This window comes from Strix aluco, chromosome 2 (assembly GCF_031877795.1).
Source record: "Strix aluco isolate bStrAlu1 chromosome 2, bStrAlu1.hap1, whole genome shotgun sequence".
NCBI lineage: Eukaryota > Metazoa > Chordata > Aves > Strigiformes > Strigidae > Strix > Strix aluco.
In genome coordinates this window covers 7,053,703-7,068,576 of record NC_133932.1, presented here as the reverse complement: position 1 = coordinate 7,068,576, position 14,874 = coordinate 7,053,703, and the positions used below count along the sequence as shown (strand labels likewise).

The 14,874-nt window shown below is 38.3% G+C and overlaps 1 protein-coding gene across 2 annotated transcripts in view; it reads left to right on the top strand.

Moving 5' to 3' along the window:
- TBX15 (T-box transcription factor 15) overlaps positions 1 to 14,874 on the top strand; it is a 97,770-nt gene that overhangs the window by 12,138 nt on the left and 70,758 nt on the right. Inside the window, exon 2 of one of the 2 annotated variants that reach the window (XM_074816799.1) lies at positions 7,949 to 7,961. The exons of the other annotated variant lie outside the window; for it this stretch is intronic. Within the exon in view, the coding sequence (XP_074672900.1) occupies positions 7,949 to 7,961 (13 nt within the window). The remainder of the gene's footprint in view (positions 1 to 7,948; positions 7,962 to 14,874) is intronic. 2 annotated transcript variants of the gene reach the window in all.

The following is a 14,874-nucleotide window of genomic DNA, read 5'->3' as shown; positions in this document are numbered from 1 at the left end:
CATGAAAATACTTGACAGTCTGGAATTAAAATATAAATAATTACATCTCAGATAGTTGCTATTCACTGTAGCATTTATGCAGTGATGTTTGCCGTGCAGAGAAATGGGAAGAAAAATCTTATTATTATTGGTCATCTAATGAAGTGCATACTAGTTATTCTGTATTTTTTTCCTGAAAAATGTGTTTCTTTTTTAGTCTTTTTTTTCCCTATTTCCACTTCCTTTTTTCTTTATTCCAGATTCACAGTTGTAGTATTTTTGACTTTGAGTCATGACTTTTCTCCTGTAAACCAGGATGCTTATCTTTTATTTCTGAAGCAAGGGGAGATTCATTGTTAGCACTTGGGCTGTTGCACGTATTTAGACTGTTGTTGCACGTATTTAGACTGTCTTTGGGACAGCCCGATGATCTCCTTCGCTTACGTTTAACAGTCCAGTGGAGTGTCAATCCACATTCAGGGCTTCTGGACATTACAGTTGTACAAAGAATAATATTTTGAAGGTGTTGCTGGTTAGTCACCTTCTTTTAATAAGACAACATTCACACCAACCGTTTACACTGCGGTTGGCTAAATTTTTTCCCATGTACATAGTAAGATGTGATCTTCATTTTGTATGCCAGACTTCGCTTCTGGGAGCATAGCAGGTCAAATGCTCTTAACTCTTCCCTGGTATCTCTGTCATTAGGGAAACAGGGACTTCAGCCAGGATTTGTCATTATTTTACTTGTGGTCTTAGTTTGACACGATTTAGTAATAAATTCAAAGGGATGCTCAACAATATATGGTAGGAAGTCAAATCTTAATGCAATGGAAACTCTAAATAAAGAATGAAGAAATAATGAATGTAGACTTTTGTGAAGTAGAACAGAGATCTTGTGTTGTTTCAGTGCACAATAAATTACAGGTGAAATTTCCATTTTATAAAGGAATATTTTGTGGGAAAAAAAAAATAATTCCTGAGATATGTTTCTTCTTCTGCTGTCTAAGATGTTGGGAGAGAAACCCCTTCTTCCTGTGTATCTTAAAAACAAACAAGGGAATAGAAAGCAGTATTTTCTCATTTGTGGGTGCAGAGAGCAATCTGAAGCTGAAGGCTTAGTTTGCAGAGTTTGCAGAGCAATTAAAAATAACAGGATTCCCAATTCAAATTGTTGGCTCAGAAAGCATCCTGATTTAGTAAGGAAAGCATAGGAATCACTCAGTGATTGCATCCCTTACACAAGGGACTTGCAAAATTAGAGATCTAACAGTTTCATTTTCATCATTTAAATTTTGTCTATGCTCACACAGATATAAAGGTTACTTTTATGAGGACATGACTTAAAAAAGTTATTTTAAAATATTTGGTTTTTTTTGTTTTGCTTCGGAAGAGTCTGTAGATACCCATTTGTGGCCAGATTCAGCAAGCAGCTGAGAAATCTAGTCCATCCTGTTACTGTATTTAAACAAAAGCTTAACAGTGACAATGACTTACACCAAATATCTAATATTCCTCATTTTTAGTGAATGTACTTCTGCCTCTCTTTTTTTGTTTTTAATCCAGGATTTATTCTGTTTCAGAATTCAGGTTTTTTTTTTTGCAGGGAAGAAATTCCCACTGCTCTTACCAGTTCAGAAAAAGTGACTGTCTAATATTAAACAGCAAAGAATTTGGATTCAAATCCCATTTTGCTTGCTATATACTTTCTCCACATTGTGCGCATCTATAAGCCTCTCTACATAGATGGATTTATAATATGTACATGTATATATTGTACTAATAATATTTTGAGTATAATTTTAATTTTTTTTAATAAGACTGTAATCTAATCTTTTCCTAGGGCCACTGAACCCCTGAATTCAAACATTTAACATATTTTCAGTATTTCAGAAATACTGATCTTTTCTGTTCCTATTTTCCACTTACGGTTTGTTATAGCAACAAGTATTAGATACTGGTGTTACATTTTAGATACTAGTGTTACATTTGATGGCTAGAAATAAGAGAATTGTGCTCTGCAAGAGGTTTCTGGGATTTGGTAATGAAAGATACTTTCATTTTAGAATGGAATTTAAACACCTGTTTTTGTACAGGGCAGCAAAAAAATGTCTTGTTTTTTAATGGGAGAAGCATTTTTTATGCATCTATTTATACAATTAAGTTTGCAGCAAGTACTTAGTATTCAGGAGTTAAAGGTAGAACTGTCGGCTGTCTTCGGTGAGAACCACTCGACAACAGGAGCATTCCCATTTATCCAGCAGATATATTCGTGGCAACAAGGGTTTCCCTCCAGGCAAAAGTGGAGGTGAAATCCTCTTTTAGAAGGGCAATTCAAAAAATTCCCCGTCTTAAACAGAAGTGCAAAAAACTCTTTTAATGAAAGACAGATTGCAAGCGTTTGCCTAAGATTATCACTCTGCTAAACTGAAGCAGAGCAGCCAAAATTCCTGCATCATTTACATCCCATGAGCAAGGCAAGGGCAAAAGCTGGAGGGAAAATATTCGATAGAGTGGGAGCAAACAGCTGTGAGGAAGAAAAAGCTGCGCTTTTAGTCACTGAGTCTCTCAGCAAAAGAAAATAATAATTTAGTAAAAGCCAAACTAAGCAAACCCTGGGTTGTGCCATGCCATAAATCCTTAAAGGGACACTCTCAACTCGGACTTAAAAAAAAAAAGATCAGTTCTGAAGTCCTCCAGTTTCTGTTCCATTTAAATACTCTGGCTGGCATTTAAAGTGTATAAAACTATAATTTTTGTTTCTGGGATCTTTCCCTCTTTGTGTTTGCAAAGGTGGTTTCTGTTAGGCAGTTTCCTCCTTGCTATCTGAGGCCCTGATCCTGCCAAAATGTATTCATGTCCTTTATTGCGGCGAGTCTCCCATCAAAATCCCTCCCAGCAGGAAAGGTGAGCTCACATTTATGTGTTTGTAGGATCAGCGCCTAATTGTAGGGGAAATGGAAACTGCACAGAGTTCTGTCTGTGGCACAAAGTAAACAATAGAGAATATGGAGTAAAATAGATTTCTTTAATACTTCAGTTATAGAAACGCTAGATGTGATGTGTAACTCTAGTAAGGGACAGACCCTTCAGAAAGGAATGTAATTTTTCATGCTATAAGTATATAGTTTTAAGCAGAAATAGCTATTAAAATAGCATGTATTGAAATTATTGTAGTTGTGAGGTGAGGAATCAGGTTCTTTATTTTCATTCTATATTTTCCTTTCAATGTAAAACTGTCAAGACCTTTTGTTGTTTGCCACTGAACTCCAGTGGGACTTTGATTTTATTTCCCTGGTGCATGATCTTTTTTTGCATATTTAGCAGTTCTGATGATGGAACTTAAGATAAGTCCATTCAGAAATTGCAGTATTTATGAAGTTACCTTTTATGGTGGCAACACAAGCCAGAATGTTAAACAAAATGAAATTGTGACCCTGAGCTGGAAAATAGACCAGATACAATTTAGACATTTACTTGAACGTAAAAGCTTAAACTGCATTTGAAATTGAAAAAAAAAAAAAAGAAGAAATGTGCTTAAAAAATTTATATGCTTTCAAAAATGCTATCAAGATTTAAAGTATGATACTGGCATGCATGACCATAATTGAAAAATCTAGTCTAGACAGAGCATGTTACCTTTAACTTGTGCTAGAGCTGGTTGAGAAAAAACCTGCAAACCTGCTGTCATCTTACAGACAGTAAAGTCACTGCACAAACCTCTATCAGACCCAACATGAAGAATTAGGATAATAGGAGTCGTTAGGCAAGAAATTATCGTTCTTTCTAGGTATTAACCTGGGATAAAAGTTGGGGGAAGGTGTTTTGCTATTACTCAGTTTTTGGACTTTAATTGCAGGAAAGTTATGAAGAAGAGAGGCAATCTTTATTTCTTGTTCTCTCGCACGCTGGTGCAACTGTTTTGCTGAGAGCCATTTGCTGAGTGCAGGCGAGATGTTATTATTTAGATCTTGTAAAATAAAATACAAATCACTGCATAGTAGCACTTCAGAAAGATTTTTTAAAGCATTTTCTACAACAAAGGCCTAGTTTTCCTCTTCTACTGGGCCCTGAACTCTTGATGACTTTTAAAAGGTATTTTGGTGAAAGAAGCAAGCTTCTTGCAAGCAGCTTGACGAGTAACTTGCATTATGTCCTGATGTCCCCACCACAGAAATGTTAGTTCCTCCTGCCCCTTCCCCAATCCTGTTGTCTACCAGCATTTTCAGCTCCCTGAATATCCCATAGCATCCTGATTTTGGTCCCAGCTCCTCTACTACAACCAGGTACAAGGTAGCATTTTCTCTGTTTGGCTCCTGTCTCGGAATGTTCTGCCTGAATGAGCACATAGAGCAAGTAGCCAAGAGAGCCTCTTAGTTGAGGGTGCTAGTATATTTAGCCATTGATTTTCACAGAGTTTGTAGAAATTTAATTACTTTGAGACCTCTATCCCTCTGTCAAAGTTGGTTGTAGCTGACAGTGAGTCAGTTTGGATCAGTGGGTCCAGAATATTAAGGGGAAAGGGAAAATTGACAGCTGATGGCCTCCTGTGAGCCTAATTTCTGAAGAAATATAGCTAAAGTATTTGATGCATAGACAATCTATCCAGACTTAGGCCATATCGGTTTTGATTCAGTTCATTTTGTTTCTGCTGGTATTTGAGTGTTCAAACAATGATAAATAAACCTGTTTGTGTGTGAGAGACCTGTTATCTGATATCTAAAGTACACTCAAATATGGTGAAATAAAGATTGCCATTTGAATGCAAAGCTTCAGCCTTAACTCTTGTTTTGAGAAGTTCAGTGCATTAAACTGCATTATTAAAACACTTCAGGGTTTTATGAATGTCATTTTACTCGCTTCATTTTTCCGGAAGGAGATTTGAGCTGTTACACATTCAACTGATGTACTGTAACACTATCTTAATGCTGACTCTGACAAACCATTCAGGAGCATTTTCCTGGAGATCACTGTGCCTCTGCCACTGCCCTGTTCCTTGGGCTGTTTTAGAAGACCTGATAACTCAGAAGGAAACATTTCCCCTTATTTGGTAAATGTTAACATTTTTCTAATGATAATTAATACAGAATTAACCTTTCATAATTTTTTCAGTGGTTTGATATAAATAGTTACATCCTCTGAGTGAAAATCTCTCTGGCAGGGAAACCCAGATTAAGAACCCATTTACCACATAAGACTAATTTAAACCCTATAGTAAGGATTTAGCATAGTTTGCTGGCTCTTGTGTGGAACACTGGATATGAATTTCACCAGAATATTTATAGATACAACATTCCTCCTTTGTATCACCATCTGCTCGCCACCTCTGTTTCTCTAGCTGAGCTTCAGGGTCTGTACCAATGTCAGCGGAAGCTTTAAAATCTGCCATTAAAATAGCAACAACAGCAGAGATCTGCTGTTAAAATAATAGCAACAACATCCCTCTGTGGGATGCTAGGGAACACACGACTCTGGACAGGCCTGATCTAGCATTCCTTCCCTGCCCTGGGAGCTTTTTTGAGGGGGGAAAAAATAAGAAAAAAAATGAATGCATGGGCTGACTCCATCTGTGTATAGATAGATGGAAATATGGAACTGCTTTCTCCCATTGTCCTTCTAGCTGCACACTGGGGAGAGAGTGGAACAATGCATGGAAATGTCATGGAGGGAATGTAAAGAGATGCTCAGCAGATGAATTCAATATAAACAGAGATAAAACTATTGATAATATTCATTTATAAGTTTTTCAAATTGCTCTCCATGTGTGACTGAGCCATCTTCTAAATGTATTACAGTTAATGGTAGCAGGATTACAGTTAATGGGAGCAGTCATATCTGATAGCAGCAGGACTGAACTTATGGGTCATGTGTGAAACACCCTGAAAACACAAGTACAGTTGTGAGCAAGAGAACAAGATGTGAAAATGAAAGTAATAAACAAACATTAAATGTTTGGCAAATTTTTATTTGCTTGTAAGGGAAAACCAGTGTGGCAACATCATCTGGTTTTGTCCATGAGTTGTTCTTTTTTCAAAGGGTCTGCGTGGCCAATGATATAGAAGAAATTGGGAAATGTTACTGGATAGCATCTCAGCACATGCACCTGACTAATGAATTCACATCATGTTCAGCAGCACAACTTCTTAGCACATTTTCATGTGTTTGATTAGCAGAACTTCAGAGACAGTGTAATTCCTGACATGAAAATAAGATTGTGGTGGCCAGTATGAAAGAAAAAGATGATCACAGTGTTCAGTAATATATCTTGAGAGTCTTTACTTTTCATATTTTGATGTTGCTTTGATAAAAAAATAGTGTAACACTTTAAGGAGACAATCTGAAATGTAGCATAATGTGCTTGTTTGAACAAAAAGGAACTAAGGGCTTTAAAAATTGCCTTTTTCACAGAAGAATTTAGGACTGAGGAACTAAGATAACCATAAAAAAAGGGCAAAAAGGACAAATCAAAACAGAAAGTGCCTTTGGATGATTTCTTATCCTGAAAAATGTGTGAGTGACCATTTGCAATGGATATTAATGGTGCAAAATCAACGGGGTGTTTTAGGTGCCTGGGGTGGAATAGGGCAGAGGACATCTCTGGTGCAACAAAACCTGTGAATTCTCATCCTTCAAAAAAGAAACTTACTCTAATCAATTCACATATAGAAGTAGAGGAGGTTTGCTGATTTTGGTGCAACTATTTTCTGAATAACTAGGCAGAAAAACACTTCTGTGTCTTGTGGCGCAATTGCTGTGAGGTGTAATGCTCACTGGAGGAAGCATAAGGAATAAAGTCCGGAGGACCAAGGCTGTTGTGAAGTATCAGCTGTATGTCAATGAGGTGACTGTGTGGAAAATATTAGTGCTAATTGATAACCGGACATTTCAGAACAGCAGCATTGTTGGTGTTAAAGTGTTCAGTCTCTAAAATACTCAAGATCCTGCTCAGCTATTGCACGATACAAATAGACACTTGAGTTTCATGGCATAGGAGGAATACACACACAATTAACAAAGAGCAACACAAAATGGCAGTGTATTAAATAATTAATGTTTTAACAATGGTGAAGAGTAATGGGAATACTATCTTTGTATGCAACTTTATTTCCTCTTATATTGTGCAGGATTTTTTACCTTGCTTCCCTTAGGCATTCAGAGAACGCTGTTGGTTAAGCGGAACATCAGATGAAGGTGTGACCTGCTAGTGTCTCTACTGTCAGAGGGAAAAAGGCTGCTGCATTTTGTTTTCATCTAAACTGTGCAAGTCTGCCAGCAAGTATATGTGGAAATGAACAGGAGACCAAAACAGGAGGGGAAAATAAGAGATCTCCATAAGATAAGGGAACCCAAATTATTATTTTTAATGACAGGCATATGGAAGAGACATGTACACCACAGTAGTAACAAGAAACAGTCTACCATTTAATAACTGTAGAAGATAGCATTTATTTTTATGGCAGGTCAAGAGCCCGATCCACAAAACAGATGAAACTTTGCTTTTATGAACTCAGCAGGCCAGACCCATACCATGCAAGCCACGACTGCAGTTGGACTGGTCTTTGAAGTTAGTTGTATCTGCCTTTGCAGTATCAGGCACATGAAGTCCAAGAAGGTTAGCGGAAAAAATGTTTAAAAAATTACTGTAGAGAAAAGAGGAAGTAGCATAAAGGAAAACAAAGACAAAATCCACATTCTTGCGGCTATAAATCAGTTCCAGTGACCTGAGTGAATTTTCCCTTGTTGATACTATGTGAGGTTGACTCAGAAAGACAGAAGTACGAATACGGTAGCCAATTGGGCAGAACAGCAGTGAGATAGGTATTATCTGTGTAATCTGAGATAAATTCCTTTTATTTTTGTTCAGTAAAAGTAAGAATTGCACAGTGCAAGCCATACAGATGGGATCAAACTGGGCTGCATCTCTACTGTGTGCCTATGACTGCCTGTCAGTAATCTGCAAGAGCCCGAGACATGGGTTTGAGGCTTTAAATTTGATCTTGCACATCTAGTGCCTTTTACTTCCTTGATCTGTTAAGACACTGTAGGATCTCTCCTACTCACTCTGGGGTTTTGTCGAGAAGCAAATTGGGATGAAATGCCCAGAAGAAGGTTCCTGTCCAGGCACACCTTTTCTGTCAAGGGTGTACCTGCCTGGTTAGGAAGAAGTGTCCATCATTAAAACAGATAAGTTACTCGGATACATCAACCCTGCTCCTTCTTGCTTATTCTTGGCTACTTTAAGCTACTTTCTGTTCAGCTTGTTTCTTACTATCTTTTCCCCAATTGTCCAGCTTCCCCCTTTTGTTTCAGAATCCTCTTTCTTTGCTTTTCCCTAGGAAACTCACCATGCTCATATTCTTAGCCCATCTTGCCTAGAGCAACATTGTTGTTGATAATTCTCTCCAGATGTTGTCTGGCACATGATCATCAGGTCGGGCATTTCCTAAGCTATTTACCTTCCATTAAAGAAAAAAACAAAAACAAATACAGTTTTCTGTTTAGGCAACTAAAAAAACCAAACCAAAACACAGCCAGAACATGCAGAAATTGCAAAAGAAGATATTCAAGACTCACAAAAACATTAACATGATACAATTCGGGTAATGGGAGAATTATGCCTGTTAACAAATGTAAAGAAAAGTAGCATGTGAATAATATATGCAGTGTATGTGAATAATCAATATTATTAATAAAAAATATCATGGCTAAGGACTTGGGCTTATTACCTGGTGAATTTCTGCCTTTTGTGTAAGTAAAGAGCAGAATCTGGATTTTCAAACACTTTTTCCTCTTCTGTCTAATTTCTAGAAATGTGACCTGATGGGGTTCTGCATCTGTTACCAAGGCATCCCAGAATTAGCAGTTTGCATCTTTAAGGAGGAAAGGAGAGGGCCGGTTCAAGGAGGAGACTTGGTACCTTCTACATTTGATCATTTCACACATAGGATCTCACAGCAAGAGGGATTATCCTCTCTTCCTTCTGCACCAAGTGAACTCCATGCGAGGAGCAGGCAGCAGGCAGCCCAGCAGCTCTGAGAGGATATCACTGTCTGCTTACAAGGGTTAGGGCTCTGGTCAGGTCCGCTCAGAATGTTTGGGTCCCTGGCGCAATCCAGGGTGACAGAAAAAGAGCTTAAATCTCAAGAGCTTCTCTGGTGGGAAAAGTCACTGCCACAGAATATACATTGGATTGCTACTGAGACAGATATATAGATAGAAGTATCTTTCATTAAAGTTGTTTTTGAGCAAATCACTCCTGGAAGATCAGTAGCTTATGTGTTCTCTCTCTCATTCCTTATGCTAACATATCTATTTCTCCATTAAGAAGACATGCATTTTAGAAATTATTCCTTTTTTCCTTGAGTTCATTTATGTCAGTTGCTCAAAAGGGCAAAAAGGTCAGATGAGAGCTCTTACGCGGTTATTGCTGATTGCTATTGAAGATAGAAGAGAGCAATTCTTACTTTATTATCACAAATCTTTTCATAAGATTTGATATCTTCCGCAGAAAGAGTTAATCTAAATGGGTGACAGCTGTCATAATGCAAACAGAACTGTACATTAAATTGAGTGAAGAATTCTTTATTTTTTAACCAAGATGGTAAATGGGGAAAGATTAAAGGAAAAGAGTTTTTTCCTATTCATCTTTGTATATCAAAGAAGGCTGAGTAAAGAGGTGGCTTTAATTTTTTTGCCCTTAATCTCTTTCTTATGCAGCACTCATCTCAGAAATTTCCTTATACTGGAAGTCCTTATACTTACACATTCTCATTCTGTATCAGTCTACAAATATGGCTTTGCCCACAAGTATAAAACATCCTTCAACTGAGTTCCTTATTTCAGCTGAGCTCTGTAATAATGTGCCACTCTTTCAGCCCTGCAAGATTTCCCATTGTGGGAGGCCTCAATAGTACAGAGCTGTTTGGTTTTGGCTCTGTCTAATGCCAGATGAAATTCATGACAACAGCTTTTCAAGTCTCTAAAGTGCTGTCTGGTACACATACAAGTAAGTAGTGAAACAGGAAAAGAATGTGAGGGAGTATATTCATTTTCACATTTTTTTTTTTAACCCATCTCAGAAATCTCTGTTCTTACTCTGTTTCTTAAAGCTCTTTTTTAAAAAAAAGAAATTTAATATTTTGGACCAGATTAATACACTGTGACATATTAAAAGACCTGAGATATCCAGGTATCTCATTGAATCTTTAATCCTCAATAGTTTTGTATCTGAGCTTTTTTTGGGAAATGCAGAAACTCAACACTTTCCTTTTATCTTGACTAACAATTTTACGTGTAGAAGCTGTGCTGTATCTGCATGTTTGGAACACCACTGCTTATGACACATCCCAGGCTGAAGGTTTCACAGTTAATGCAGTCTCTGATCTGTCCTCCAGTTGCTTTATTTTGAGAATTCTGCTTAATTCCTCATGGCCAAAATGAACAGCCGTCAGCTGTCAGCAGGGCCTTGTAAACTGTCTTCCCCTTGAAGACATTCAATCCACTAACAGATGAGCTGTAGGATCTTTATAGAGCATAAGTGCAAGTCCTCAACTTATCTTCAAAATCATACTTTTAGTGCCATGACTATAAGTTCCTGTTATTTAATCAAATATCACAGAATCACAGAATCGTCTAGGTTGGAAAAGACCTAGAAGATCATCCAGTCCAACCATTGACCTAACACTGACAGTTCCCAACTACAGCATATCCCTAAGCGCTAAGTCAACTTTACTCTTAAACACCTCCAGGGATGGGGACTCCACCACCTCCCTGGGCAGCCCATTCCAACGCCTAATCACCTGTTCTGTAAAGAAATGCTTCCTAATATCCAGTCTAAACCTTCCCTGGCACAATTTGAGGCCATTCCCTCTTGTCCTATCACTTGTTCCTTGGTTCAAGAGACTCATCCCCCCTCTCTGCACCCTCCTTTCAGGGACTTGTAGAGGGCGATGAGGTCTCCCCTCAGCCTCCTCTTCTCCAGACTAAACCCCCCCAGTTCCCTCAGCTGCTCCCCATCAGACCTGTGCTCCAGACCCTGCACCAGCTTTGTTGCCCTTCTCTGGACACGCTCGAGTAATTCAATGTCTTTTTGTAGTGAGGGGCCCAAAACTGAACACAGTAATCGAGGTGCGGCCTCAAATATATTTCTACAGCCAGACACAAGAAGTCCAAACTGTATCATTTTCAAGCTTTGCAACTATCTGGGTTTTAAAATTTTAGTTTATTTGTTTCTTCCGGAAGAGAAACTACTTCTTCTTTGCATGATCTTGATAAATAGGTCTGATGACACTGTAGTTGGTCATAAACCCATCTGTTCCTGCTGTCTTATTTACATTCAGACTTTCGATAATAGTACTCACTCCTTTTAAGTGGGTTATACAAGAATTCTGTACTTTTCTTGTGGTTCTGTGGGAAAGAAGTCCTTAAAGCAATTTAAAAGTTGTTGGCTTTTGGAGAGTTGACCTGTGATCAATAAAACGTTTTGGTCTCAAATCACCCAGCATCTCTTCTCAACATGTTACCAGATGTCCCTTGCTGTCCCTTTTGAAGAAACTGCCATATTATCCACTTTTTTAAAAGCATGTCCACCATCTTTCCCTTATATAATGTTTTGGTTTATGCATTTTCAGGCTGGTTCTGTTTAACAGATTTGCAGGAAATCCAGTCCCACCGATCCCTGTGGATTTATGTATTTTTTAACAAAACCTTTTAGTACCTTTCTGCTTATCTCAAACTGAAAGGGATCCATCAGGCCTTTTTCTTCACTGGTGCTTGATTTTTAATATGGAAAGCTTTACTAGTAACTTTACCATTTATCCTTTCCTTACAAGAATCCCACAGAGTTTTCTTATCTCAATGAGCTTACTGTTTTCTTTTAGATAACTCTGAAAAAGCTATAGATATTTCTTTTGCCCTAAGTTATAAGCAGAGTTCCATCCATTTGCCATAGATATAGTTTGTTCTAAATTTCAGTCTTTCAAAATTAGGCACGAGGAGTGAGGATACTGACTGATTACATCCAGAGAGATCAAAGTAACAGGATTTAACAAGCCACTAGTGACAGGGAGCACATCAGTGCCTGAATATGCATCACATGGTTGACAACAGTAAGAGCATCCCCTGAGCTTACTGCTTTTTGAACATTACTAGAATCTAACAAGGTGACTAGCTTTAAGTTGACTTCTTATCTGCAAATCCTGATCACCTTGGTCTATCAAGGGCTGGATTCCTGAACTGACTACAATTCTCTCTCCTGTCCTAAATTTTATTAAAAATTCTTAATAAAAAAAAAAAAAAAGTGACATGAAAGAGGCTTGTCCCTGGATGGAACAGTATGGAGTATACGCTCTTTTAAGTCACCCTTTTAGAGGTCTTTGATCAGAATATATCTGCCATCTTCAAACACCAGGCTTTTAGGATGAAAAGGAGGTATTTGACTAATAAAACTGCCACCCCTTTTCCTTTTGCTGGCCTGAAGAGCAGTATGGTGTCTGTTCTCATATTGCATCTCAAGCAGCTTTCATTGTTGGTCTGCAGAGGAGCTTCTTGTAGTTGTACAGTTGTGTTATTATATATATATATTTATTTAATTGCTTGTAAAACTTGTTGACCTAAGCTGGTCAACCATTTAACATTTAAAGGCATCATCTGAATTGGTTCATCTGTTCTATTGGCTTTCCAGCTGTTCCTTTTCTAACATTTAAACTTAAAGGCTGTTATTCTACTCCTTTTATCTGATGCTTTTATAAACAATCCAACGCTGCCTGTTGCAATAGCAAGTATCACCTTTTATTGAGACACCAAATCTTCAGATAACTTTTCAGGCTTCTTACTACACTTAGTTTCCTTCCTTGCTTCCTGTGTTTCATACTCTACGTTGTTGCCCTATCATTCACTGAGTTAACTTTAGCTATTCTTATTTTCTTCTGTTTTAAATATCTTATTGCTGCCTTTCTGGGTCTCCAAGCACTGCTGTGTGCTGTGCCCTTTGCAGCCCAACTGCAAATTCGAGTGACCACAAATTGCTCATTAACAGAAGGTACTGACCACTAAAGTGGAAGGTGCTTTCAAAATGGAGAGAGATGCTGAGAGAATAGGGAAGGGAGGGCATCGTTATTTAAAAAGCTCTACTGGCCTGGCCAGCAGGGTTGATTGTTAGCCTGCCTGACAGTCTACACAAAAAGCAGCTGTTCGCCTGCCTATCTGTGGCAGATCATTCAAATCAAATGAAGGATAGGGTTTAAAACACTGCCTGAACCCAAGCTGCAGCATGCCCCATTCAAAATGGTGTCTCTGCACGTTGCGCACCCACTGACAAGAGGAGGGTGTCTGCTAGGAGTTTTATTTTGTACATATGGAGGGGGCCTCACCATCCGGGGTAACTTGGCAGTGCAGAAGACTTTGGGTGTCCCCAAAGCTTTTGCTCTCTTTGAAAGTCAAGGCAAGGAAGGCACCCTGCCTCGCTAGAGAGATTTCTGCTGCCCAGACGGGGGAAGTGCTGCTTGTTATTAAGTCTCTTGAAACTGAACAGTTGTGAAAGCGTGTTTGAAAGCAGGATATGCTCTACAGTGATATCCAGGGCTCATAAGAGATTTTAAAGGAGTTTAAAGAGGAAATCATACCTGATCAAGAGAGGTTGAAGACAGTAATTTAACAGGGGAACTCTACACAGTCTGAGGGTGTTGCTTTCCTGTGTATTGATTTTTCTGTGGTTCAGAACTAAAAAAAATGCATTAGGATATTAAAACCAGAGCTTCTGGAGTATGGTTTGGATGAAATCATGAAGTGGGAGAATGTGGCAAATTTGCCCACGCAAAGCCCAGTGTAAGCTTTTCCTTAAAAAGTCACATCAAAGGCATAAACATTGCAAGATGTAAAGCATGACAAATGTGCAAGCAGAAAAATACCTCTCCCTGTTCTTTCCAGCTGAGCCTACAGAGGAGAGTATAGGATAAGCTAGAACAGTAAACGGTCCGGGATGCAAAAGGGAATAGCAAACCAACCTAATTCAGGATCTAATGCAAACACTAAACTACTCTTGAAGGCTTTGCTGCAAATTTGCTGTCATATCCATCTATTTGAGAGCTGTCTTTATCATGGAAGCTGGTGCAGATGTGCCCTCCTGATAATACTTCTCCTGCCAACAGACATGCTCTGGTTTCATGCCATTTGCAGGGAAAGGTGAAGGGCATTATGGAATTTGGTCTGTCTGCATTGAAGGAAAAGGAAGTTGTTTTACCTCTCAGGGTTTTTTTCAGCTTTATTTCTGATTCAAACTTCCGCAGGTTTTGAAGCTCAGAGGAGCTGAATAGATTAGATAACTGATCACTCCTGTGATCTGTGATGTCTTTATCTTCTTTGTAGTGCAACTCAGAGAGAATTTTTGGCTTTCTAGCTTTAAGAACATTCTTCCACAGTAGCAGCTTTTTATTTTTAATACAGGTAAACACAAGTACATTATGTACTTTAACACTGCAGATCAAACCTTTTCCACTAGCAGCAGGGATATGCTGCAGACCACAAGGAGTGTAGACTGAATAACCTCCTGATCGCTTTTAGTGGCCTTTGTAGGATTTTTTTGATTTTATGCTGATTACCTATAGTATTTCACTGTTTTCTGCCAATAAATAACATTAGTAGCCTGTATGTTTCTTTTACAGTGCAAAATGATATTCATTGTTTCTATATTTGCTATCATATGGTATTAGGGAAAATACATATGTTGAACTTCTATTTCACTTTTTTTTCCTTTTAATATTAAGGTCAAAGCCTCATACAGAAAATGGGCTGTGAAGCTCCCACTAAAGGCATCATCGTTATCCAAAGCCAACAGCTTCTTCATTGTTCAATGCTTTAATACAAAAGCCTCTGAGTTCAGTGAGCATAAGGACTGAA